Source organism: Falco cherrug, chromosome Z (assembly GCF_023634085.1).
Source record: "Falco cherrug isolate bFalChe1 chromosome Z, bFalChe1.pri, whole genome shotgun sequence".
In the NCBI taxonomy this organism is placed as follows: domain Eukaryota; kingdom Metazoa; phylum Chordata; class Aves; order Falconiformes; family Falconidae; genus Falco; species Falco cherrug.
In genome coordinates, this window is record NC_073720.1 from 17,608,981 (window position 1) to 17,634,242 (window position 25,262).

The 25,262-nt window shown below is 43.5% G+C and overlaps 1 protein-coding gene across 2 annotated transcripts in view; it reads left to right on the top strand.

Moving 5' to 3' along the window:
• The first annotated feature begins 4,001 nt into the window (after positions 1–4,001).
• The window catches only part of PARP8 (poly(ADP-ribose) polymerase family member 8), a 120,792-nt gene continuing 99,531 nt past the window's right edge, over positions 4,002–25,262 (top strand). Inside the window, exons 1-2 of one of the 2 annotated variants that reach the window (XM_055699378.1) lie at positions 4,002–4,786; positions 5,653–5,707. In XM_055699378.1, the coding sequence (XP_055555353.1) occupies positions 4,696–4,786; positions 5,653–5,707 (146 nt within the window). In that variant the 5' untranslated portion in view covers positions 4,002–4,695. The remainder of the gene's footprint in view (positions 4,787–5,652; positions 5,708–25,262) is intronic. The other variant, XM_005443926.4, reaches the window with a different exon arrangement.

The window sequence follows — 25,262 nt, forward strand, 5'->3', positions numbered from 1 at the left end:
CACAGGTTTAGTTTGTTTTGTAATAGAATTTTGTCTGAAGCATACAAAATTGGAGACAGGGTTTTGTTACTGTTCTAGAAGGACTGATGGCAATTTTGTGTTTTGAAGTCTTTTCCTTATCTCTGCCCTTCTGAATGCTCTCACATATTAGAAATACTGGACAGATGCCCTATCGCATTGCAGAATTCTATATATTCCCTACAATGGCAAGTCTGCATGTTTTCATTTTTCTTGAGACTTCCCTTATATGTTTATATGTAACTGGAACATGTTTAGAAATATATATAAAGAAGATATTTTGGTACAAAACAAGGTGTCCTGATGCTTACTGAAACATCTCTAACAGCTTTACTAATAGGTGGAAAGGGTTTTTTTCTGGCACAAAATTTAAAGTGTCTCCTTAGTCTAAAGGAGACAGAACTCATCTACAGGCTGACCTGTGCATTTCCCCAATAACTTTCTCAGACACCTCTCACACATTATTGAAACACATTCACTGTGTTGTTCTCTCTTCAGACAATTTTCCCTATTATATTTTGAGCCAATTTTATCACATAGATGCTATAATCATGCATCTCCATGGATTACAATTTCTTTTTACCTTATTTAAACCTCTGTAAATGTTTTCAGGTTCCCAGGAATACAAACATAAAAGTTATCTGTTTCTTTTTTACTTAATTGGGATAATCAGTTCAGTACAATCTCACTGAGCTGAGCTGAACTTGAGTCAAAACTAGAAATTATGTAAGCCAAATTTCAAGACTGAAAAAGCAATTGGAAAGACATATATTAAATTCCCTTCGGCCAAGACTATTACTTCCAAGACTAACTGTCTTATCATTCATTAAATTACTTGTAAATATCTTCAGAAATTTTCGGAAATAGGGTGGTACAATGTACATCGTTAAAGTGATTACTGCATGCATACAGTTGTAGAGTGGCTGCAAGTGAGTGGTTTGTCAATCTTTACAAATGTAGGGATCAACTCTCAAGATTCACCTTGATTTTCTTAACGCTTCCATTTTCAATATTTTAATCAACAGAAGTCTTTGACACCGTTTCACGCAGCATTGTGCAGGAGACACTGGCTGCTCGTGGCCTGGACAGGTGCACTCTGCGCCGGGTATAAAGCTGGCTGGCTGGCCGAGCCCCGAGCGTGGTGGGGGATGGAGTTACATCCAGCTGGCGAGGGGTCACCAGTGGTGTTCCGCAGGGCTCCGTGCTGGGGCCGGTTCTGTTTAATAGCTTTATCGACAGCCTGTACGAGGGGATGGAGTGTCCCCTCAGAGAGTTTGCAGGTGACACCCAGCTGTGGGGAACGTTGATCTGCTGTAGGGCAGGAGGCTCTGCAGGGGGGTCTGGGCAGGCTGGAGCGATGGGCCCAGGCCAGTTGTGTGAGGTTCAACCAGGCTCAGTGCTGGGGGAAGGGCAGCTGGAAAGCTGTTGAGCAGAAAAGGACCTGAGGGTGCTGGTCGGCAGCTGGCTGAACACGAGCCAGCAGTGTGTGCCCAGGCGGCCAAGGTGGCCAACAGCATCCTGGCTTGTATGGGAAACAGCGTGGCCAGCAGGACCAGGGCAGTGATCATCCCCCTGCACTGGGCACTGGTGGTGCCGCCCCTCGACTCCTGTGTTCAGCCTCGGGCCCTCACTGCAAGAGGGACACTGAGGTGGTGGGGCGTGTCCAGAGAAGGGCAATGAAGCTGGTGAAGGGTCCAGAGCACAGGTCTTCTGAGGAGCAGCTGAAGGAACTGGGGGTGTTTACTCTGGAGGGGAGACTCAGAGCAGGATCTTACTGCTCTCTACAGCTACCTGAGAGGAGATTGTGGCAAGGTGGGTCTCAGTCTCTTCTCCCAAGAAACAAATGTTAGGACAAGAGGAAATGGCCTCAAGTTGTATCATGGAAGGTTTATATCGGGTATTAGGGAAAGATTCTTCACTGAAAGAGTTGTCAAGTATTGAAATGGGTTGCCCATGGAGGTGGTGGAATCAGCATCCTTGGAGGTGTTTTAAAAGCACATAGATGTGGTGCTTGGGGACATGGTTTAGTGGTGGACTTTGCAGTCCTAGGTTAACAGTTGGACCTGTTCTGAAAGGTCTTTTCCAACCCAAATGATTGTATGATTCCATATGATCTAGCTTTTCCTCACTGAAATCAGCCATTCCTGCTGTAACTGTACTAAGTCATCAGGAAAATCAAGGGCCAAATTGGCTAAGAATCTAGCAATTTAAGAGTCACTTACAATAAATGAAAATAAATGGAATAAATAACCATCATATTTCCAGACTTCTTGTTCCACTCAGTTAATGCTGTGAAACCAGATAAAAATCATATTCACTTTCTTGAAGACAGTCATCTTTCTTTGTGGATGACTTTTCAATGCAGTGTCATCAAGCTATGAAAATGAGGCTTAAAAAGACAGTTAAGAATTTTGTTAATTGAGTGACACAACACTGAGAAAGAGCCCTGTGGTCAGAATAAGCTGTGAGCAGAACTGTCAGCACAAATATCCTGTAACTGTCTGATAACCTCCCACATTCCTGATCCACATGGGAGGGATAACAGAGACCTTTGTCTACAAGATTCAAGACCAAAGCCTCACCAGAATAAATCAAGTCCTAATTACATCTTCTAACTATGATTAAGGGGAAAGCAGCGAACACAGCTGCTGATGTTCTAGCTTGAATAGCTAGAAGAAAAGCTCTAGAAAAGCATCACTTGTTGACCAAGCTGGCATAACCTGACAGAATGACAGTGTGTTACGATATTACAGTGTATTTCTGATTACAGTGACAAGTTCTCTATCCTGCCTTGGAAAAGTCTTGCTGTAGTAGAAGCGAATTTAGAGAACAGCTTTGAAAAGCCATCTGGAAATCTCCCTTCATAGATATAGTTACTTTCTTAAGGGCACAGAGTCCTATCACATGATGGATTGTAATTTCCCTTCTTCTCCCTCTTTCACACACAAAATCTTACCAAGGCAGGAATAAATATGGAATCTTTTTATCCTCACTTGTTTAGCTATTTCCACTTAAGAGCCCGTAAGACAATGATGAGTGCATTTGTTCCCTGTGTTTGAAATTAACATTACATGGCTAACATAACATATACTTGCTTAACAAAAACAGCGGAATGGCAGAGCTCAATAATGGATAATCCACGGTCGCTGTTTAGAGCTGGGTGAATACGTAAAAACTTAGTATTGTGAACAGGCTTTCCATTTTTAAAATCAAATCTGTTTCTACTACATTCGCTCCCGGTTTTATGTTTTGTTTTTAGGAACCAATGAGGAACATTCCTCCTGAGTTTTTAATACGGTCATTACTCGTATTGCATTACGCCGACTGCTAGGCACTGTACCGGCAGCCCGCGTCCTCGCCCGGAGCTCGCAGCTTTGCTGGAGGCCGAGGGGGCGAGGAGCGCAACGGAAACCCTCGGCGGTCAGAGGGTGACTACAAACACGTTAACTCCCGTTTTACTGTTCCCATGGCCACGCATCCCCGTCTGTCCGACGGAGGCGGAGACAGGCGGGCACCCGGTGCGAAAGGGTGGGCTGCCGGGCTTCTGACCGGTGAAGGGGCAGGCGGAGGAGCTCTGCCCACGGCGACCCTGGCCGCCGCCCGCCCGCGGTGTCAGGGAGGAGCGCGGCCGCCGCGGGGGCGGAGGGGCGCGCAGAGCCGCAGCGGGCCGCCCGCAGCGCCCGCCCCGCCGGGAGCCAGCGGTGGCGGGGGGCGCTGCCGGGGGAGGGCGCCGCGGAACGGGGGGCGGCCCCCGCGGCACCAAGGGCGAGCGGGTCCCGCTGCCCCGGTCCGCGGCCCCCTCCCGGCCGGGCGCCGACCCTCCTGGCCGTGCCCCGCCGCCGGCCTTGCGCAGCGCGGCGCCGCCCGCTTCCTCCCCGGTGCCCGCTCGGGAGCCGCCCCGTGGCGCGGGTCACTTGGCATTTGCATTTCCCCGCTGCTCGAGAGGAGGCAGCAGCCTATGCCCGGGGCCGGGGCGGGGGGCGGAGGCGAGGGCCGGCGGCGGGCCCGCGGCCATCGACCCCGCCGCCCGCCCGGCTCGGTGCATCCGCCTTTTCCTTCCCCCGCGCCGCCTCCGCTCGGGGAGCCGGCGGGGGCCGTACGTGCCGGGCCGGGAGCGAGGGGAGGGTCTGCGGCTTGGCGTCGCTGCAGCAGCGCCGGCCCCGCCGCGCCGCCAGGGACCGGGTGCGGGCGCCGCCGCCGCCGGCTCCGCGCTGCTGCTGCGCGGCGATCGCCGCTGCTGGCGGGAGGGGCAGGGATGTGAGCGGTCGGGTCGGCTTGGCCCCCCCTCCCCCCCCCCCCCTTTTTTTTTCTTCCTTCCTCTCTCCTCCAAAAAAAGACCAAACCAGCCAACCAACCCCCAAAAAAACAGAGGGCGTGGGGGGTGGGGGGATTCCGTGTCGCCGCCGCCACACTCCGCGGGATCCATTGTGAGGAAATTGCCATTCGCCGGCAGCGGCGGCACATCTGGGCGGGCACATCTGGGCATGCAACATCGGCTCCCGCCGCCTTCCTCCTCCGTCCTCCAACGGGCCGAGCGGATCCCTCCGGGCCGCCGGGGAGGCTCCTGCTCGCCAGCCCCGGGGTCCATCTCCCGGACTGACTTAAAATCTGGTAGCGCGGGGGGTGGGGTGGGGTGGAAATAAAGGCTGCTTTTTTTTTTCCCCTGGGATTTATTTCATGGGGATGTGTTCAAGACAAGAGAGGATTCAGAAGGATATTGACGTTGTGATCCAAAAGTGCAAGGCGGAGAAGGACTGCCTGTTTGCAGGTGAGTTTCCCTCCCGGGCGCCAGGTTGGCGGCGCGGAGGCTGCCGGCGCCGCCCGCCCCAGACCCCGCTGCCGGCGCGGCGCGGCTGCCCGTGCCCTTCGCCGCCGTTCCCGAGAGCGGCGGCCTGCCCTCAGCCCCTTCTTCATCCTCCTCCTCCTCCTCTCCTTCCGAGGGCATGTGAGGGCAGATGAGACCAGGAGCCGGCCGGGAAGTGGGGGTGGGGGGGAACCCGAGTCAGGGAGCGTGGCGGTGGGAACACGCCAAGGCGGGTGGGTGTGGGTGAGGGTGAGTGTGTGCGGGGGTGCGTGTGCGTGCCCCCCCGCCGCCTGACGCAGCCCGCAGCTGCTGGTGTGAGCGCCCAGCCGAGCGCAGCCCTGGTGTTTTTTTGCTCCGGCGGCCGCTACCAGGCTGTTTTCGGGGCGGCCGGGCTCCTGTCCCCCCTCGGTGCCTGCCCTTACCCCCGCCCGCCCGCCTGGCTTCAGGGCCGGCGGCATGGCCAGCGGCAAACGAGCCCCCTTTCCGTGCAGATACCTCCCCGCTCCCGCGCCCCGCGGGTTTCGCGGCTTCCTCGCCGGTGCCGGTGCCGGTGCCGGTGCCGGTGCCGGTGCGGTGGCGGCCGTGACGAGCCGTCGCAGGAGCCCGGCTCGCGGCTGCCTGTTGCCGTTTCTGACAATTGAAATCCCTGCCGTTGCCATAGCACCGGGCACTTGTTGCGAGCGGCTGGGGGGGAGATGCATTTCCTCTGATACACCCCGACACCCCGACACCCACCCCCGTGTCGGTCGCTGAATGCCGGTCCATAAAACCGCGGCTGTTTCGGCCAAAATAAAAGACAAGTTGTAATAACGCAGCTTTTGGTCTTTCAGATTTCAGGTACTCAGACGCCACCTTTACCTTCACCTATACTGGAGGCTCCAAAAGGTACTTTTTTTTACAGTAATGAATCTCTTCAGTTTCTGAGGTGCGGTGGTTCGATACCGTGGCAGGCTGTTTTGTTTTCTTCCTTTTGCAAGGAGGATCAGTAAATAATCTGCCTCACAGAAACGTAAACTGAGAAGTGGCGATGGAGGTGATCAGAAAGGTGATCCGTAGTTGTCAGCCTCATTCCTCTGAGCACTGCTCTGTGCAGCTTCATTGTTTCTCTTTATTTTAAATTTATGTAGGTCATAGAATTTCTGCTGTACGTTAACAGAAACACAGTAAAGGCATCAACATATGATATAGAGCTAATTCATGTTAAAAAACTGGGAAAAGTTAAGATTTTAATAGCAAGTAGGCCAGATTTCACATCAGCACCTTACTCTCTTACATGAGAGCCATATTTAGTCCCATGACAGATGCAAGACTGTCTGCAATTGACCAAATCAAATTCCTGAGATGTTAAGTGAAATGTCAGTATAGCTTATAAGGCTAAAAAATGTGTTTATGGAATTGGTAGCACAAACATTATTTCTGAGTGGTCTTAGCTTTTGGTTATAAACTGGGTTGCGCATGTACATGTTTTTAAATTGTATTTCAGCATTTGTTATGTTTGTTTGCAAAAGGAAATACATGTAAAGCTTGAACACATCCTTTTTGTTTCCCAGATTCTTAGATACCTTTTGCTAATGAGGTGTTAACACTGTAATGCTATGTCATTCTCTTACCTTTTAGCTGAATTTTATTAGACTTGGCGGGAAGTCTTGGTTTGGTTTTGTGTAGGTAGCACTCCCACAGGCATCAGTTCTCCCGTATGCGTGCCTCTGGGTCTGGCTTCAGGACCAGTCTCCCAGTTGGACCCAGCCTGCAAGATTGCTCAGAAAAATGCTTTCCCACCACACTACCCTGCTTCTTCCTACTAAACGAGAAGACAATTTCTGTCATTTTCAGTGGAGCAGAATAGTTCACCCAGTAGCTGAGAACTGAAGCCATTTTTAGGTTGTTTGTAGTATACTCTTTCATTAGGGATTTAGTATATGTTTTGTTTTGGTTGGGTTTTAAAATACAATTTTTAAAGGCTTGATAGGGTAAAAATTGTCTGACAGAAGTATTATTTATTATGTCCTTAAAGCGACTGAATTAGAAAGTTACTTTGCACTGTTTTCTAAACCAAATATTGCAGCAAGAAACCAGGAAGTGAAACCTGTCTATTGTTTCTATTTTCCAAGCTGAATGAAGTAAAAAGCCGGAGGGCACAACTGATTGGGAAACAAACTGGGTTATAAATGTTGAAACAAAACGTCATCACTTCTACAGCGAGAAACGGAAGAGGACCTTAGATCCTTCAGCTTTGAATTTTAACTGGGGTCAGCACTTGCTTAGGAAACTGTTGGCTGGCAGCTAGTTTTAGGACCTTGAAAATTCAAGCTGAATTGAGAAACAAATGTTATGTTTATAGAAATGTGGGTTGTTACTTGGAACATACTGAAATTTCACTTTCCTTTTCACGTTTTGAGGACACTTAACAAGCATCCTTTTAGATAAGGGTTTCATGTTCTCTGCTTGTTTGTATTGTGATTTCAAAAAACATTATACAGTATTCTTAGTGTACAGTGGTGTACTGAGTGGCGGTTTATGGTAACAAGGGCTCTTGTGAAGTACATAAAACGAAAACCTGAAGCCTTAACTATTAAGGGGCAAACTTAAGTTTCTCACAGCGGTGGTGCCTACTTAGAGAAGGTGCTGGCTGAGCAGCAGCTATTCTGCGCTGTATGCTGTATTCGGGTAAGTCTCCAGTACAGGGTCAACAGCAGTGACTTGCACATGGTAACAGCTTAGGAGGGTACAAGGCTGTCTGAGGATCTTTTTCTTGCATTTGGCCATCAGTTTTTCCTTACTGCCACTGCTGCAGCTGTGGACTTCCTGAGTGTTGACCCCATTTTTTGGCTTGCACTCAGAAATTTTCACTGTATGACAGAACCTCTGTTAGCTCAAGATCACAGGCTTGAGTATCGGCCAACAGGCCTTGTCCAGTTACTTCAGATACTCAGCCCTATTACTTTGTTTCTCAGATGGACAGGAATACAGGCTTTTGAGTAACGGGCAGAGCGGTGGATGTTCACTGGATGGATGTTCAAACCAAGAAACATATTTAATGAGTAAGAGTAGAGACTGCATGTAAGAAAGATTACAGTACTTAGCACTCATTACCTGTGCTTGCAGCTAAGCCATTTCTATGTGTTATTTCCTTTAGGTGTTCCTGTAGGTTGGCGAGTATTACAGCTTTCTTTTGCCCATAGTGGTTAGATGGAAGAGCAGAAACCCTTCAAAGAAGGCAATTTGCTTTCTGTTTGAGAAGGAAGCTTTCTCTTACCCTTGAGTAAAAGCAGGTGACAATACTAGCAGGTTAAACATCACTGGGGGTTTTCCTCTGCATACTGGAGTTGCCTCTAGTGCCCATTAAGTCCATTTATCGGTGTTCTTAAAACTCAGAGCCAGATTCTTGGTAAATCAATGTAAGCCCATGGAAGTCAGTGTATCAGTGTTATTTCAGTTATGATGAGGACCTAAGGTTTATTTGTGTTTGTTCTTTAAATTGTTAATGTTTATCTGTGTGAAGATTTTTGTTCTTGGGACCAGTTTCTCTGACTCTTCCTGATTTTTCCCAGCTGCTTGTATTGATTGCAGAGCCTCTTCCTACATTAGTGCTATTCAAATATTGAGGTAGTACATAACCACGCTGCAAATCAATCCAGATAGATAGACCTGATCTGGAGCACATTTATCATTGCTTCAGTGGAGTTAACTTGTATTCCCACAGTAAAGTTGCAGTAGTTTAGTTAATAATTTTGGACTGTATTCCACTGTACCTTTTTTTTTTTTAAATGCACTGTGTTCACACTTCCAAATTATTAGTTTTTTGACACCGCAGAGATGCTTCCTTGTTTGGGAAGGTTGTAATTAGTAATTTATTCATGAAAGCACTTCTCTGTGCATAATGTGGGCACTACATAGGACAGATGGTTCATCAGTTTCATAATTTTTAATTTCATTGTCAGAAGCCAATCAGTAGGGTAATAGTTTTCTTATGAAGTGAGGTGTTCATTCAGGTGCTGTGACTGTGCAAGATTTACTCTCCTTTAACTACATCTGGCAGAATATCAGAAATGGCTGGATTATTTAGGCTTTTTTACCACAAGTTGTAAAAAGGATATTAAAATGTGAACATGTGAAGTTATCTTTTTTTTTAAAAAAGAACTTTTTGTTTCCTTTTTGCTGTTTTCTGCCCTGTATGACACATTGCTCCTCCAGAACTATGCAGACTGAACAGAACTGCTGATTTGTCACCTTTCAAATAAAAATGTGTGATGCCCTGAAGTTGTTTTCACTTTAGATGTAATTTGGCATGGTTTACATAGAAGCAGTGCTTGGTTGTCCTGAAAAAAAGATGTTTCCTTTTTTTAGTGTTTTTCTCATACACACCTTTTTTTTTTTTTCCCCTAAGGCTAAATAAGGACATCATATCAGTCTTAGCATACTTACTCATTCAAATATCTACTTAACTCTCATTGGCAGCGAGGGACAATGCCAATAAGGCTGCGCATGCAAACAGATTTAATACTGCAGCATACTGTGAAGAAACTACATAAGACCTGTAAGAACTGAACAAACAGATTAATTTTGTTAGCAAAATTTCCATCTCCTATTTTACAGTGGACTCTTGTGTTCTGCTTTGTATGCGTTAACACGGTGATAATAACAACGGCAGTTCCAAAGAAGCTAGGAAAGTTTAATTTTAGTCTGAATTAGTCGTTTACTTTTGCTTAAGATAATGACAGATTGTTAACTTGGGCTGTTTTGATTTTGAATATTTGGCTTTTTGTTTTCTGTTCAAGAGGTATACGTAGTGCTTAAGGTTGTAGTATCAGAAAGTATCAGAAATTCACATGTAAATCGATAAATTAATTCCCACCTCGCTGTAGCAGTGAAATACTTCACAGCTGCAGAGCTGTGCCACTGAAAGAGTAACTAAATTCTTTGTGGCTTTCTATAGCTAGAGATGAAAACCATTGGCTGAAGTCCTATCACATTATGTCCACCAGGTGTTTGAACCACTTTATGATAGATACAGATAACCTTTTTTCCCCCTTTAGTGGTATGCCCTCTTGCTACTTACGTGAATGTAATAAAAATGCCTACATAGGAGATTCCATTTGGTGAATAATTTTGAAAGTCTGATGTCACTCTGATAGTGCTGAAAGTCTTCAGTACAAAATAAACTGTGAAGAAAAATGGTTTGGAGCTAATTGATGTGTGTTTTTATCTTAAAATTTGTGTTCTATTTATATATACTGTAGCAGAAAAGGAGAGAGAGGACTTAAAAACATTTTTTAAGCCAAAACATAAAATTAGGTTAATCAGAAAACATCAAAATGTAACACTTTTCTGAACATTTTCATTTTGTTCTTTCCAAAATGACCTAGTTTAAGAGCAGCCTTTTTTGGATAGGTTGGCTTTAACCTAGCTCCTTTGTTGGGTTCACTGCGTAGCAGTGTATTTGCTGGCAATGCAAGGTTTGGGAAGAGAAGGCTGGACTGTTGTTTTAGAATCAGTGGTCGTTTATATAAATGAAGGTGTCCATGAAAGTGTGACTTAAGAAGATAAGATAATTTTCATGCAATCCATTGCTCTGAATGGTTTTAGTTTAACTGGAATCAGGTTTGTACAGGGCTTGGGAAGGGCTGGCACAAGTACAGTCCATCTTCTGTTGCTGATGGCTGTGCTGAACTTTGTGTTTAGGTTATTAAACAGGTAATTACATTCCTAAAATCTACCTCTACAGCCAGAGAGGGGTGAAAACTAGATAAAGCTTGTACATAGTCATCTGTTTACTGCTATTTCAGAATGCCTGGAAGATTGTACATTGTCTTTTAATTTTAACTTTACTATCAAATATGGCTTAACATTTTTTGCTGGAACTGCACCATTTCCTGGGAGAGAAATCTGTGATACGAGACAGGAATCTCATTTAGACATAACATGGCAAGCATTGTGATCTTCATTTCTTCATTAAAAATTCTGTACATGAAGTAATGTTGAATACAGCCTTGGGTGCTTTTAAAAATAATTTTGTGTTAGCTATTAGTTAAGTTTCAGTTTTAAAATCTCTTTAAAGCAAGCATTTTCCTTTTTAAGAATTCCTGCTAACATACCTATTCTGACTTTACACTACCTTCTAATATTTGCACAGCATAGTACATACATGAAACCTGCCCATACATTCCTATAGACATTTTTTTGGTAGATAGTACAAGAAATTCAGTAGGTGTGATTTAACAAGTGATTAATCCTTCTACAGTAGAACTGTAATTAATTCTACTACAGTAGAACACTGTAGTAGAAAATTCATTAAGTGCAGTGTTGAGGGTTTGTGAAAAGCAAAATCAACACCATTCTACTCACAATGTTACTGAACTCTTGCTTTTTTTGATGGTCCTGTGTCAGACCGATCCTTCTTGCCTTGCTCTTAGAAAATCGGCGCTCTCTGAAACTAACACAGTCCCCATCATTGCATCTTGTGAAAATCACATACTTCAGGCAGAGTATGGTCTTGTGGAGGTCTCTTACTGGTCTGATGAAGTGAGTGGCTGTCCTCTTTGAACTACATACTGTGTACTGAGAACAATACATTCGAACTGTGAATGCCTACTTTTCAGTGAGAAAAAATTATTCGTAGACACTTAAATGAATGGCCTAGTTTTCAGAAGTACTGAACTCCCACACCCTGTAGTGGTCTCAGTATTACTGTGCATTGCTTAGCACTTTTAAAAAGCATCACAATCTTTTTGCAGGTGTTTCTGTCTTATAAATGTATGCACTGTTGTTTGAGTGGTTCACTAGGACAGCGTTGGGAAGAGTGCTTGAAAGTCTTTACAGAAAACGTTTTCAGTAACTTCTTCCTCTGCTTTCATCTTGTACTTTAACATATTAAGTACCAAAAATAGCCCTGTAGGATGTCATTGTTGAAGTGTTAATATAATAAGACAAATAAATTTGAAAGCAGAGTTGACTCTGACAAAATTAATTTAGTTCACTTTTCTCTGTACTGGGACTAATGCCATTTCTGGCTTTTCCTGTTAGTCTCTAATAATTTCCTGTATTTTTCATTGCTTATAAAGAGCTGAAGATACCTGTTGGCATATTTTTTCCATGGATTACTTACTGCACAGAATATGAGTTCTCATTTGAGTCAGAGTCTAATCACTCAGAGTCAAAATACCTACTTTAATAAGCTTCAGCACCTAGAGGGAAAGTAAATTTTAAACTGCTGGAAGACTTCACTTTAGTTACAATTAAAACTAAGAAAGGGATGGCATGTGAGTAAATCTAGGAAAACTCTAAATGTATAATTCTGCCTTGGCAGTAAAGAAATCCTGCTTAAAAGGACAGCTCATGAGAATTAGAGTCTTCCTTCCTACAGGAGGGTGAAGATTTTTGCAAATGTTTCATTGAACTGGCCTCATCTGAGGAAAAGGAGCTCCTTTCAACAGGGTAAAATTGACTCGTTAAGATAAGCCTACTATTCTGTGCAGCAATAGCTAGAAAATCTCATTGAAGGAAGAGGGACTAAACAAGGCACAGAAATAACATCTCCTTCCCCTGACAGCGTTCTGCATGCTCACATGAGGTTGCATCCCACCTATTTCTATGGGAGGAGGAGCGGGAAAGAGCCTTACCTAAGGACTGGAAACAGCTGTTGCTTTTCTGAGTCAGACTTCTGGGAGGACTCATTATCTCCAGTGATGTTTATGTCAGGTGTTGTGTTCTACAGCAAGGGCTGAGCACCATCATATGTGCCGTTGGCGTGGTGTAATCCAGTGAGAGTAAGTCATGGTCTTGTACATGCTCATGTAAGGTAACAGGCAGAAAACAGGCTTGGGTGAAGGTTGGAAGGTATTTTTCCATAGCTTGCTTGAAGGCAGAGGAGCTGTGTAAGCCCTGTAGAAGGCTTTGGCTTCTCCTGGCTGTTGTAGACAACGGTGGTGTGTCCTGACAGTTAGGATTGAGCTGAATCACTCCTTCTGGGGGACACTTCTGTAGTGCTCAGCAGGAGCCTGTCTGGTGCATAGAATTGGGGGCAGAGAGGAGGCTCAAAGAAACTAGCAAACCTCCAAATGTCTCCTTCTAGCCTTCAGGCATTTATCAGAAATAAAGGGGCAACAGCATGTCTCCTGTGTAATGAAATGTGCTGTTTGCCAAAAGAGAGTGCCATTTGTGGAAAGCAGTATGTAATGAAGAGTAAGTTCCCTTCAAACTGTGTAGCATTCTGCATTTCATCTTGTACAGGTTGCCATCTTGAAATGTTGTTGCTTTAAATGAATGCGCCATTTTATGTTTATAGGTAAGAATTTTTCATATGTTAAGAGCCAAGCTGGAAGGCAGGATTAGTTTGCAAAGTTCAGCTGTCATGTTTCTACCCAATAAGGTGTTTGTGACAGACAGCATTTGCTCTTAAGTAGAAAAAAATAGGCTATGGCTTAGACATGGTATTCCAGGTCATTAGCTTTTCTGCAAACAGTAGAATATTTTATTTTAGGGTTTTTTTTTTTCATTTTCTTCAGCTGAGTCCCAAAATTCAGAGTTTTTTGTAGGTATAACTGTTTGTTGAAATAAAAATAGTGATTTCTTCACAAGAACTATTCTGTGAAAACACCTGAAAGGATAATGTTGACTTTGTCCAGTTCAAAACTGTGTGAAATCAGATCATTTCAGTATATATTTGTGCAAAAATGGAAACGTTAAAAAAAAAAAAAAAGAGTTTTACAGTCAGACTGAAAAATTTAACTTTCAAATATTAAAAAATTCTGGAAAACATATTTGGTTAATGCCTTAGTGCAGCGATTATAAGCACTATCAGTGGCTTTCCCTTATAGGCAGGGAATTGCATAGTCTGCTGGTTTAGGATGGTTCTATGAATGTTACATGAAACCTTTCATACATGTTTGTAGCTTTAATGGATTTGCAGCTGAAAACCAAGCTTATTAATTATTTTCTTTTAGGAAGGTATAGTGCTGTAGAATTATTTTGCTGCAAAGACTTTTAACCATCCTATAGAACAAGGCTTGTTAGGCTTGGCATAGAATTTCAGTTGGAGGATTTTGTAGGCCTATGTTGAAGAAGGAGTCATGTTTTAGTGGATGACAAGAACAGTGAAATCGAAACTGGCTGTTTAGGTGGCAACAGGAGGAACATACCCTCTGCCACAATCTCCTTGGGCATACACTGGTTCTGTTCAGTCAAACCAACAGAAATTGTAAATTAGTTTAGTATTGGTCTCTAGAGTATGAAGTGAGGAGTCGCAATCATCAGCTGACCAAAGATGTAAGCTGTCTTGCCTTCAGCAGACCTATGTGCACATACTTTTTCTTTTTTTTAGTATCTGTAGAATACAAGAGCAGCACTGCCTTTGGCATAAGTCCTGCTTTCTACATGTTCCCTGTGCCAGGTTTAGCTATTTATGGAATTTTTACAGCAAACTTAAGTGTTGGTTAAAGCTGTTTGATATTCATTACTGAAGTAAAATTGAATGGGATTAGCAGCTACCAGTTTAGTTCTTCATCTTAAAGTATTTTGTGGGTAATCTAAGGACATTTAAAAATTCCATGTTTTACCTGTTACATTTTACTTATTTGGTTTGGTGTTCATATTTAAAATGACAAATTTTGAGAAATTCTAGTATTTATTTGGTTTTAGCTATATATAGTGAATTAAAAGAAATAAATTCTCCCCATGAACTACACGGTAGGGAGCAGATGAGTGCAGGGAGACTCCAGGCTCTTTCTGTACCTGAATTTATATTTTACTTGTAAGCTTTTACTTGTTTTAGATTGTCCCTCTTTTGATGAGTAATTCCTTACTATACTGTTTCTGTGTATAAACATTAATAAGTAGCTATTAAAAAATACTACTTCATAAAAATGTATGCCTTTATTTAAGGCATGAAGAAACACATTCATCCTGCAGTTCAGCTAAAAACTGACCTTTGCCAAGGACAACAAACACAGAGATACGGAGTGTAAATAGCCTTTACATTTAGCAGTGTCTGGCTTCAAGGCAGGCATGGGTGTGTGGAAGACACCGACCTCCCACTGTGCTAATAAGGAGTAGGCATTTTCTGTCCATGAGCAGAACAGCAGTTGGAGTTACATGAGTCAGGATAAAAGTTATAAAAGCTGTTGGTTTTGCTCATAGAGGACACAAACTTAGACATGCACCTGTCTGTGTGGCCAGATGGGTTCCACCAGAGGGTACCAAGGGAGCTGGCAGAGGAGCTCACCAAGCCGCTCTCCATCGTTTATCAACAGTGCTGGCAAACTGGAGAGATCCCGGAAGACTGGATGTTAGCCAGTGTGGTTCATCTACAAGAAAGGCAGGAAGGAGGATCTGGGGAACTACAGGCCTGTCAGCCTGACCTCGGCGCTGGGGAAGGTCATGGAGCAGATCATCCTGAGTGCCATCACGTGGCATGTGCAGGACAGCCAGGGGATCAGGCCCAGCCAGCACGGGTTTGTGAAAGGCAGGTCCTGCCAAACCAGCCTCATCTCCTTCTATGACAGGATAACACCTGCCTAGTGGATGAGGGAAAGGCTGTGGATGTTGTCTACCTGGACTTTAGTGAAGCCTTTGACGCCATCTCCCACAGCATTCTCCTGGAGACACTGGCTGCTCGTGGCCTGGACAGGTGCACTCTGCGCCGGGTATAAAGCTGGCTGGCTGGCCGAGCCCCGAGCGTGGTGGGGGATGGAGTTACATCCAGCTGGCGAGGGGTCACCAGTGGTGTTCCGCAGGGCTCCGTGCTGGGGCCGGTTCTGTTTAATAGCTTTATCGACAGCCTGTACGAGGGGATGGAGTGTCCCCTCAGAGAGTTTGCAGGTGACCCCCAGCTGGGGGGAGCGTTGATCCGCTGTAGGGCAGGAGGCTCTGCAGAGGGGTCTGGGCAGGCTGGAGCGATGGGCCCAGGCCAGTTGTGTGAGGTTCAACCAGGCTCAGTGCTGGGGGAAGGGCAGCTGGAAAGCTGTTGAGCAGAAAAGGACCTGAGGGTGCTGGTCGGCAGCTGGCTGAACACGAGCCAGCAGTGTGTGCCCAGGCGGCCAAGGTGGCCAACAGCATCCTGGCTTGTATGGGAAACAGCGTGGCCAGCAGGACCAGGGCAGTGATCATCCCCCTGCACTGGGCACTGGTGGTGCCGCCCCTCGACTCCTGTGTTCAGCCTCGGGCCCTCACTGCAAGAGGGACACTGAGGTGGTGGGGCGTGTCCAGAGAAGGGCAATGAAGCTGGTGAAGGGTCCAGAGCACAGGTCTTCTGAGGAGCAGCTGAAGGAACTGGGGGTGTTTACTCTGGAGGGGAGACTCAGAGCAGGATCTTACTGCTCTCTACAGCTACCTAAGAGGAGATTGTGGCAAGGTGGGTGTCAGTCTCTTCTCCCAAGAAACAAATGTTAGGACAAGAGGAAATGGCCTCAAGTTGTATCATGGAAGGTTTGTATCGGGTATTAGGGAAAGATTCTTCTCCAAAAGGGTTGTCAGGTATTGGCATGTGCTGCCCATGGAGATGGAATCACCAGCCCTGGAGGTATTTAAAAGACTTATAGATGCGGTGCTTAGCAACATGGTTTAGTGGTATTGGCAGTCCTGGGTTAATGGTTGGACTTGAGATCATCTGCAAGGTCTTTTCCAACCTAAATGACTATGATTCTATGAAACCAACCATCATTTAGGGTCAGCAAAAGCTTTACCCTTGCTACAGAGTCCTTTCTTACTTCCCCTATTAGTAAGGCATAACCAGACAACAGCACAGTGGGTCAAGTGTTTGAAAGTGTTACTGAAAATCATAACCAAGAAAACTCGCCAAACAAAGTGATAGTTTAGAAAGCTGACATTGGTTTATCGCAGTGCTAGGTGCAGGGGAGATTTTTCCTCCTAAAATGCACACCAAGCTGCTTGAGGGTACACATTATATATACAGTAAAGTGTTGCATATTCATAGTACATTGCATATTCATTGTCATTCACAGACACAATTGGTTACAAGTTTCTTGCTTCTAATGCAGATTAGCATGCACCCTCAGATAGCACTGCTATTTCCAGGGCGCTATTTGAGTCAGAGGTCGTGATCTCCCACTGCCACAATTACCTTTGTCCTACTTTCAACTAATTTTCTGTTGATGTATGTGGGCTGCAACCCCCTACCAGCTTGACTTCTCATGTGGCCAGAACTTTCTCCCTTGAAGGCTTCTTTCTTAGATAATTACGTTCTTTTTGTCATCTGTTCTTTGTCTTCCATCCTTCCCAAGGCTGAATCCATTTATTAGAAGCCCCTTGTCAATTTTGTCAACTCTGGAGGGTCAGCTTGACCTGAACTTTGTGCACATGTATTTTTAAAGACTAAATTAAGAATTTAGCACTAAATCAGAATTCAGTAATTTGGTAAACACTAAATCAGTGTTCAGTAACTTGAGAGTTTAGACAGCAAAAGGCCACTGTGAAAGGTGGCATGTCTTGTCTGGCGTGGCAAGTTCTAAAGCATGCTTACAGCATATTTCAGCGTACGTAATGTCTGCAGAACTTTTGACGTAAGTGCTGAGCAAATCATTATGAATTTCTGGTATTAATGTGCATTTCTCATTACTCTGGCTGCTTACAGTGTATTCCCATCTGTATTTTGTCCCAAGTTAATTCTCTCTTGTACTTTATGTGCTGTAATATTGTTACCATATTCTCAGCTAATTTAAACTGACAAAGTGCCATGGAATTCAGTAAATTTGTGCCAATGTGTAGCACTGAGGACCTGTCTATAACTATATTCGTCTTGTTAAGGAAGTTTGGAGTAAAGCTAAGCATAAATGCAGTATGTTATCTTCATTGATTTATAATGGAATAGTTTAATATATGCATGATTAGTTACATACCAAAGTAAAATTACACGTTATTTGTTTAGGTGACAGGTAAGGACAAGTTTCATGGAAACTGATAAAGTGAGATATAAATTACATTATTTGGGAATGGCTCATATTGAGGGCCGGGGGATGACACAAAAATGGGGCAGAGATGCCCAAAGTGATAGAGGAAAAGTTTTCCTGCATAGCAAACAGGTGTTCTCAGCAGTGGGGCACTCGAGTCGCAGGTTTGCGTGTGGTGCAACCCCCTGAACAAAGGCACTAGCCAAGACACAAGAGTGGTCTCTTTTCAGTGCTAAGGTGAGCTTGACACAAGACTTGCCTGTCTGCAGCATAGATGTGCCCACAGGATCCCTCTGACACAAGGGGGATCTTGTACCACAGAAAATACCACTTTTGCACTCCCCCTTAAGAGATAATGGTGACTTCAGTCTGCAGGCGTTAATGAAGGTTTCACACCAACCCTGGATGTGCTGTTTCTGTTTCGGCTGTGTCACTGGAGAGCATAGGCTCCTTACAATTGTCTTTCCATTCCTTCCCAACTTGTCATTTTCCACCCTTCTTTATTCTGGCCTTTTGCTTTCCAGAGGTGCTCTGCATACTGATTTATTCTGACAAAAACTGGCGTCTGTTGCATTCACATTGTTGAAGCAGACAGATGTGGAATAGTTTGTATTAAACAACTGTACTGTGCAGGTTAACACCATAGAGCAGCTATAGATCACGTGTTTCCCAGTTCTCTTCAGATTATGTGTATATCCTGAAGTGCTTGTTGTGAATCTTGGGAAGTTTCACCAGAATAACAATAGGTGCTCAGACTGCTAATCAGAGTGATCACCTGTTAATTGCTGTTTGTTATTCTCTTTTTGGTGTCTAATATGTGGGTGGCTAGAAAAAAAATCACTGCTGAAATAATTGCAACTGCAGCTTATTTAGATTTGTAAACCTGATTTAGGTTTGTCATGGTTTAACACCAGCTGGTAATGAAGTACCAAGCCAAAACACAACACTGCACTAGCTACCAAGAAGAAAATTAACTCTATCCCAGCCAAAACCAGGACAAGATTCAAGAAACTTTTTTAGCTGGGATGTTTTTGAGATTTCCGTTGTATCTAAGTAAAGACTGAACAGATATGTTCAGAGATAGCGTGAGTTTCAGGTCTTTCACTGTAGATGCAGCACAGGTGGAAGAATGCATTTTGGCTCAAAATAATAAACACTGTGTGCTCTTATGCATTATAGAAAATGTTTTAAATAGAACTGCAAAGCAAATTAAAAAAAAAACAGTTGTTTTTATATGTTTTCCTATTATTCATTTTACAGGCTACTTACTCTTTATGGACCTTTAGGAGGATCTGTCCAGTAATGGTCTTGTAATTCTGTTCCCCTGAATACAGGAAACTTTCTGATGTGTGTCAGTAACAATGCACTTTTCATTGGGTGCATAGTGCTATTAATCACTCGGAACTTCCAGGGTGTTCAGTACTTGCTTTAGGGATCATTATAATGTTCTTTTCATGTATTTGTCCAGTAATACAAGTGGTTGAGGATGAGTTTTTGCCCTCTACCATGCTTTTTGAGGTTTTCCTCAATTGGCTTTTGCTTTGATTTGTGACAGTATGACAGATGAAAGACTCATTCTATTGCAGCTGTGTTGTTGGAGTTTCACTAGTGTGAGCTGGACTCCTTGGGGACATCTGTGCTTTTTTAAGGGTCAGGCTTGAAAACCAGGTTTGCTTGTTGTGCAGATCACCAGTGTCGTAGGCACAGGATGGGTGAAGTGTGCCCTCGCCACACAGGACCTGTATGACTAAGGAAACCTGGCAGGATGGTGTGCCAGTAGGTACAGTCAGAGGAACAGGCCATGGGCTGTGCCCTGTGCAGCTGTGTAAATGGAGGGAGGGTGAAATTCTTGTGCATATACCCTCCCTGAAGGCTGCTCTTCCACACCTCAGTTGTGGGAACTACCTGAAGTGACAGTCTTTGATCAGAGATGTTTCAGAGTAGAATGGAGAGCTGCTCCAGGTGGAGTGCCATGGCAGAGCCTGCTATGGGAGTGCACAATTCTGAATGACTGCTCTCCTCCCATGTCAGGGCAAGTATGACTTGTGACAGGCTGGCAGCTAGCATAACTCCACAGGGCTATGCGACGGGAGTCAGGGAAATAAATAATTAACTACTGAAATGAATATGAGGAGGGAGCAGGGAACCTTTTGTTGCCAGCAAAAACTCATCTGGCAAAGGGAAGGAATTCTGTGAGTTCAGTATCTGTGAAATTTGGAAAATAAGAGTTGAAGATGAATCACAGAACTTTCTTACTGGCTCTGCTTCCCAGAGGGGTTGGAGTCCTTCAGATTAAGTATGAAATATTTTCTCCTGGAGACAAGCTAAGCAGAGAGCATCTCTTTTCCATTGCTAATTTTATATAGTAAACTAACATGCACGAGCCTGCAGCATATACAGCTACTCCAGACAGTATTCAATGCCTTCATGCATGTTGATTTTAGACAAGTGGCGTCAGCTTTCTTTTTAGCATTTTGTCCTTTCTTCTTCCTCAGAGGTTTTATAGCTCTAAACATATCTGAGCTGTCCATAATAAGAACTCTTCTTTTTTATTTTCCTTTTAATTTTCCTCTAATTCAAATCAGTGTGCGTTTTTTACATGCACATGCAAATGAGTTTTGCCCCTCAGTTTCCTGGTAAGTTGCCACAGTGGCCAGGAGGGTGGCAGATGTTCTGCACCATTGCTCGGGGGAACAATAGGTGTGACCGAACATGGCAGAGCCTTGTCACAGGAAGGGGTTTGCTGTTTCCTTTTTGTTGCTGCTGCTGTTGCATGAAGGACTATAGAAGTCTGGAGGGAGTAGTGAAAAGAAAGAGCACAGGTCGGCATTCAGCTGTGAGTTACACCAGCGCAAAGTGGAAGTCTGGCTGTGTGTGGAAAGGCACCTTTATTAAAGAGATTGTGTGTTAAACAGTTAAATATGATGTTATTTGTTACCACCTACTTTCATCTACAATTAGAATATTTTAAAAGATAATAAGCACAATGTAAGTATCTGCTTTTATTTGTTTGCCTCTGTATTTTCTCTCAGAGTTATCATTTATTTTTAATGATGCTGAATAAATCTGGCAGGAGATTGAAACCAGACATGTTGCATATTATGGTAGCATTGTTTCCTTCAGAGATACAATGCCACGTTTTGTTTCATTTTCTTTCCTTCAAAATAGAAGGGCTGAGGATGACCAATACCACACCTTATTCTAGTATTTCTAAATAAAATAAACAAAACCCCAACAGTTTTTGCAGCTGACTGACATGCATTCAAGGCTCAAGCAGGTAAAACAGCTGAGCTGTTCTGCCCCTAGTATTTTGAAGTTCCTTGTTGGATGCTACCCATGGCTCTGCAGTGTCAGGACATTGATTGGAATGTCAGCTGCTACTGTGTGAGAATCCTTTACATCTCTCAAACTTCAGTGATTTTAATGCCTAATGATTGCAACATGGTCATGATTAACTATATAATATACTGAAAAATCCTTAAACTATGAGGTGAAGACTGAGTGGGCTGGGGTGAAGTTGGGACTTTCCTGAGTAGATTATTTATATTTCAAAGTCAATCGGTCAGAACTGCTGAGGTTTTTATTGTTGTACTTGATACATTTTAGGTGATTATCACATAAACATTTGCATTTTACTGCTGAATGGTATTTTGACTGAAATGAAATACATAAAAGGTTTCTACATTTAACCTGTTCCTCTACCTCTAAACTATGTAAACTGATGAGATTACATAAGCCTAACTAAGAGAAAGCACAGTTTAATTTCCTTTATCTGGTCATATTTTGCCTTTATCATTCCATTTATTTCAGCTAGAGATTATTGGTGTAATTAAGGCAAATATTTAACATTTGGCCAAATTTCATTTTGAAAGAATTCCATTTGTAGTCCTAATTGCTTCATTGTGTTTCGCTGCATAAATACCTGTAACTTTAGCCATCTGCATAAAGCTGAAGCAATGATACTGGTTTTATTTACACTTGAAGAACTTAACCCTGTGTATCTGTCTGGCCATCTGTCTAGCTAAAACCTCTCCTTATGTTTATATGTAATGTATATGTATTTACAGAGGCTTGAGGTACTCGGTGATTCCTTTGTTAGTATTATATTTATTAACATTGACCATCTCACATGGTCAGTGTCGTGGTCATTGAGAGAGAAGAGTAAATGGTTAGGGGACTAGCTATTAATTAAATTTGTGATGGATTCCACTTTATCTGAAACTTCCATCAGGATCCTCCAACATGTAACACACCGCATTTATGTGCTTGATACAAGCACATACTTGTGTTGATGATGGGAAGTTGGGTCACTGAACTTCCAGCTTTTTTTATTTTGTAACCGGGTACTTCACAGTTACACTAGTAAAATGGCAAATGACCCCACAGAGGTGTCTTGAGAAACAGCATGGTAAAAACATTAATCTTTTAGAATAAAATCTGAAAGAACTTTGTTTTCTGTTGAAAGTGAAGATGGATGAACATGTGGAGCAAGTGCCAGTGTATGAGTAAGAAGGCGGCAGTGGGATGTTTGCATTAGAGAAGCTTACACTTGTTGGCTTTTTGAATCATTCTCCAAGTATCTGTGGAATGAAATTTATTCATGTCTTCTAGCCCTTTTCTCGCAAGGTGTACTGGCCTACCTCTGGTTTCTTGTGTGTTAGAGCTGCTGGTGTGGGACCTAGCTCCTGGCAGGACTGAGCAGGCTGCTGAGGAGAGGCTTTGCAAAGGGAATGTCCTGTGGTGCCCAGTAAGGAAAGCTGCCAGGCTTGTGTCAGGACATGTACTCAGGGATTTTAGGTACTTGCCTCCTGTCCAGAGTCATGAAGCATTAGGTACCTACACCAGTCCTTTTTGTTCCAAAATAACAGTGAAATGTTTTGTGGCAGTGGTTCCCTTTCCTTCAGTAGCATATAATCCTGCTCTGTTCCCAGGGGTAGAGATATCAGGATGCTCAACTGTGAGACTCCACAGCACATCCAGCCCCAGAATTAGGTTGCTCTGGCCTGAGAACAGAGCCTTAACATTTCTTAAAATGTCTGCATTGTCCAGCCTCCTTCTCATTTGCCATTTAGCTACAGAGGTTTCTAATCTCACGATCCTTAAATCTTTTTGTATGCCTGTGACTAATTGTGTAAGACTGCTTGGATGCCAGCACCGTGGACGCAGGCTCCAGAGCAGAAACATAGATGTAGGGGACATGACTGGTTAGGAATGGAGATGTCAAAAGACTTTTTAATGAGCATTCTATCTTCTATCTCCTGGGTCAGCAGATGAGTCTCTTTTGTGAAATGAAACTCATCTGATGTCAGTTGACAAGGGATAATGGCTTTAAACTCAAAGAGTGTGAATTTCAATTAGATGTAAGGAAGAAATCCTTCATATGAGGGTAGTGAGGCACTGGAACCCAGAGAAGCTGTGGATGCCCCCTCCCTGTAAGTGTCCAAGGCCAGGCTGGATGGGGCTTTGAGCAACCTGGGCTAGTGGAAGGTGTCCCTGCCTGTGGCAGGGGGTTGGAACTAGATGATCTTTAAGGTCCCTTCCAACCCAAAACCATTCCATGATTCTGTGACGTAGCTTCATGTATTTTTCAATGGAATTTTGCTCTAAAGCTATCTTTTAATAAGATGTGAGGTTCTTGCCTCACTGTGGTGTTTCAAGTAAAATGACAGTTGCAGACAGAGATTCGGGAGCCACCAGATTGTGAAGGATACATCAAGCCCTTGACATCTAGGATAGATTTCATCAGTAAAGAAAAAAGAATAGCTTCCCCCCCCCCCCCCCCCCCTTAAATCTGTGTATTTTGATCCCCAAATAAATATATCTCATTCTTACAACTTAACCTCAAGCTGCCTTGGTGCAACATAGTTTCTGCTCTTGTGTGTTCTCCTCAGATGGTATTTTTAAAAAAGGTTAGAGATAATGGAGCAGAAGATCTGGATTAGGTTGCCTTTCACAGACGGGTATTGTATTGATAAAACAATGTAATCCAGTCATGAGTTTATGAACTTGAGCATCTGTACTGTATGAATGCGTATGCTTACATTCTCATACTTGAAATCATGTTTAAATTGTTATATAATGGCATAGGGGAAGGTGATGTGTAGTTGCATGGGTATGGACATCTACAGATGTTAACAAGGAGAAATGCTGTTGCGTCAATTTTAAAGCAATGTGATTATGCAAGTCTTGCCTTAATCTGGCTTTGATACATGTCTTGCAACTCAGTGAATGCTGTCACCTTGTTTCATTTTGAAGTCTACAAATGCCAAGGTTCAGTGACATCAGGGGGGTGTCCCTGGCTTCACTGGAGTGCTTTGGGACATTGTGGGAATAATGCTCTTTCACTGCCCCATGTCCAGCTTCATGCCTTCTAGCAGCCACATGGGCTGAAAATCCAACCTGGGACCATAGGTCAGCCTAGATACACAAAACCAGTCTTCAGCTGGGTGTGCTGGAGCTGCCCTGTGCAGTCAGAGCCAGAACAGGCCTAGAGAAAGGGGTAATGAGGAGACAGTGGTGGAGAAACTGTGGGGGAGTGGGGAGCCGAAGATAGCTGGATCTGGTAGGGCAGAGGGAGTGGCGAGGAGATATACACGTATTGGAAGGGGAAATGGAAAGACGGGTATGCAAGCTTGAGTTAGAGATAAAACCCCTTCAGTAGAGCATGTGAGGAAAGGTAGTGTCTGGAAAAAATAAAAGAAGCCCTCATGAGAAAAAAGGAGAGGATTTTAAAATGTGATGGGTTCTAAAGAAATACACCATTCCGCATTGAAATGATTAAAATAGGCTAGGAATAAAGGGGAAAAATAAATTTTGTTGCTGTATTTACAGGGACAAAATAGATGACAGAAAAATAATGTAAAAATCAGAGCAGTGTGTAATTGTATTCAGTGCAGCTGTGTAGAATAAGGCAGGGGTTTTTATCAATATGTATTATGGACAAGAGTCCATGTGGACAGATACCTGAAGCATTGCCTCTCTCTTGCAACCATCAGTTTCTTGATCTAAAGCATAAGGCCTCCAGGTCTTGCGAAGACATATTTTTTTTTATATAGGTAAAGAACATGGTCTTCATTAGTCTCATTCTTAGAAATAATTTACCATTTTAGATTTTTCTTTTTTTAAAAAAGAAGACTCAAGATAATCTGTTGGGGAAAGTGCACCTAAAACACTACATTCTCATAAAATCATAGAACATTTTTAATGGTTATCGGATTCAAATTTAGCTTTAAACTAATTTGTGTCTTTATAACTTTATGAATCTGATTGCAAACTGTAATAGCAATCACTACATCTAACTCCTGGCTAAACTAGCTTTTTCATTTCAGGCAAACAAATTAAAACTGTGTTAATTATGGAAAAGCTTTTGCACGTATATAGTCTAGGTTTCTTATTAAAATACTTCTTGGCTGCAGTCTGGAAACGAAATACTTGTATATTTTTATGCATAAAGATGAAGGAGAGGTTTGTAACATCTGTCTGATTGTCAATGGGATTTTAAATACGGATTCCAATCCTGATTCACATAAATTTACTAA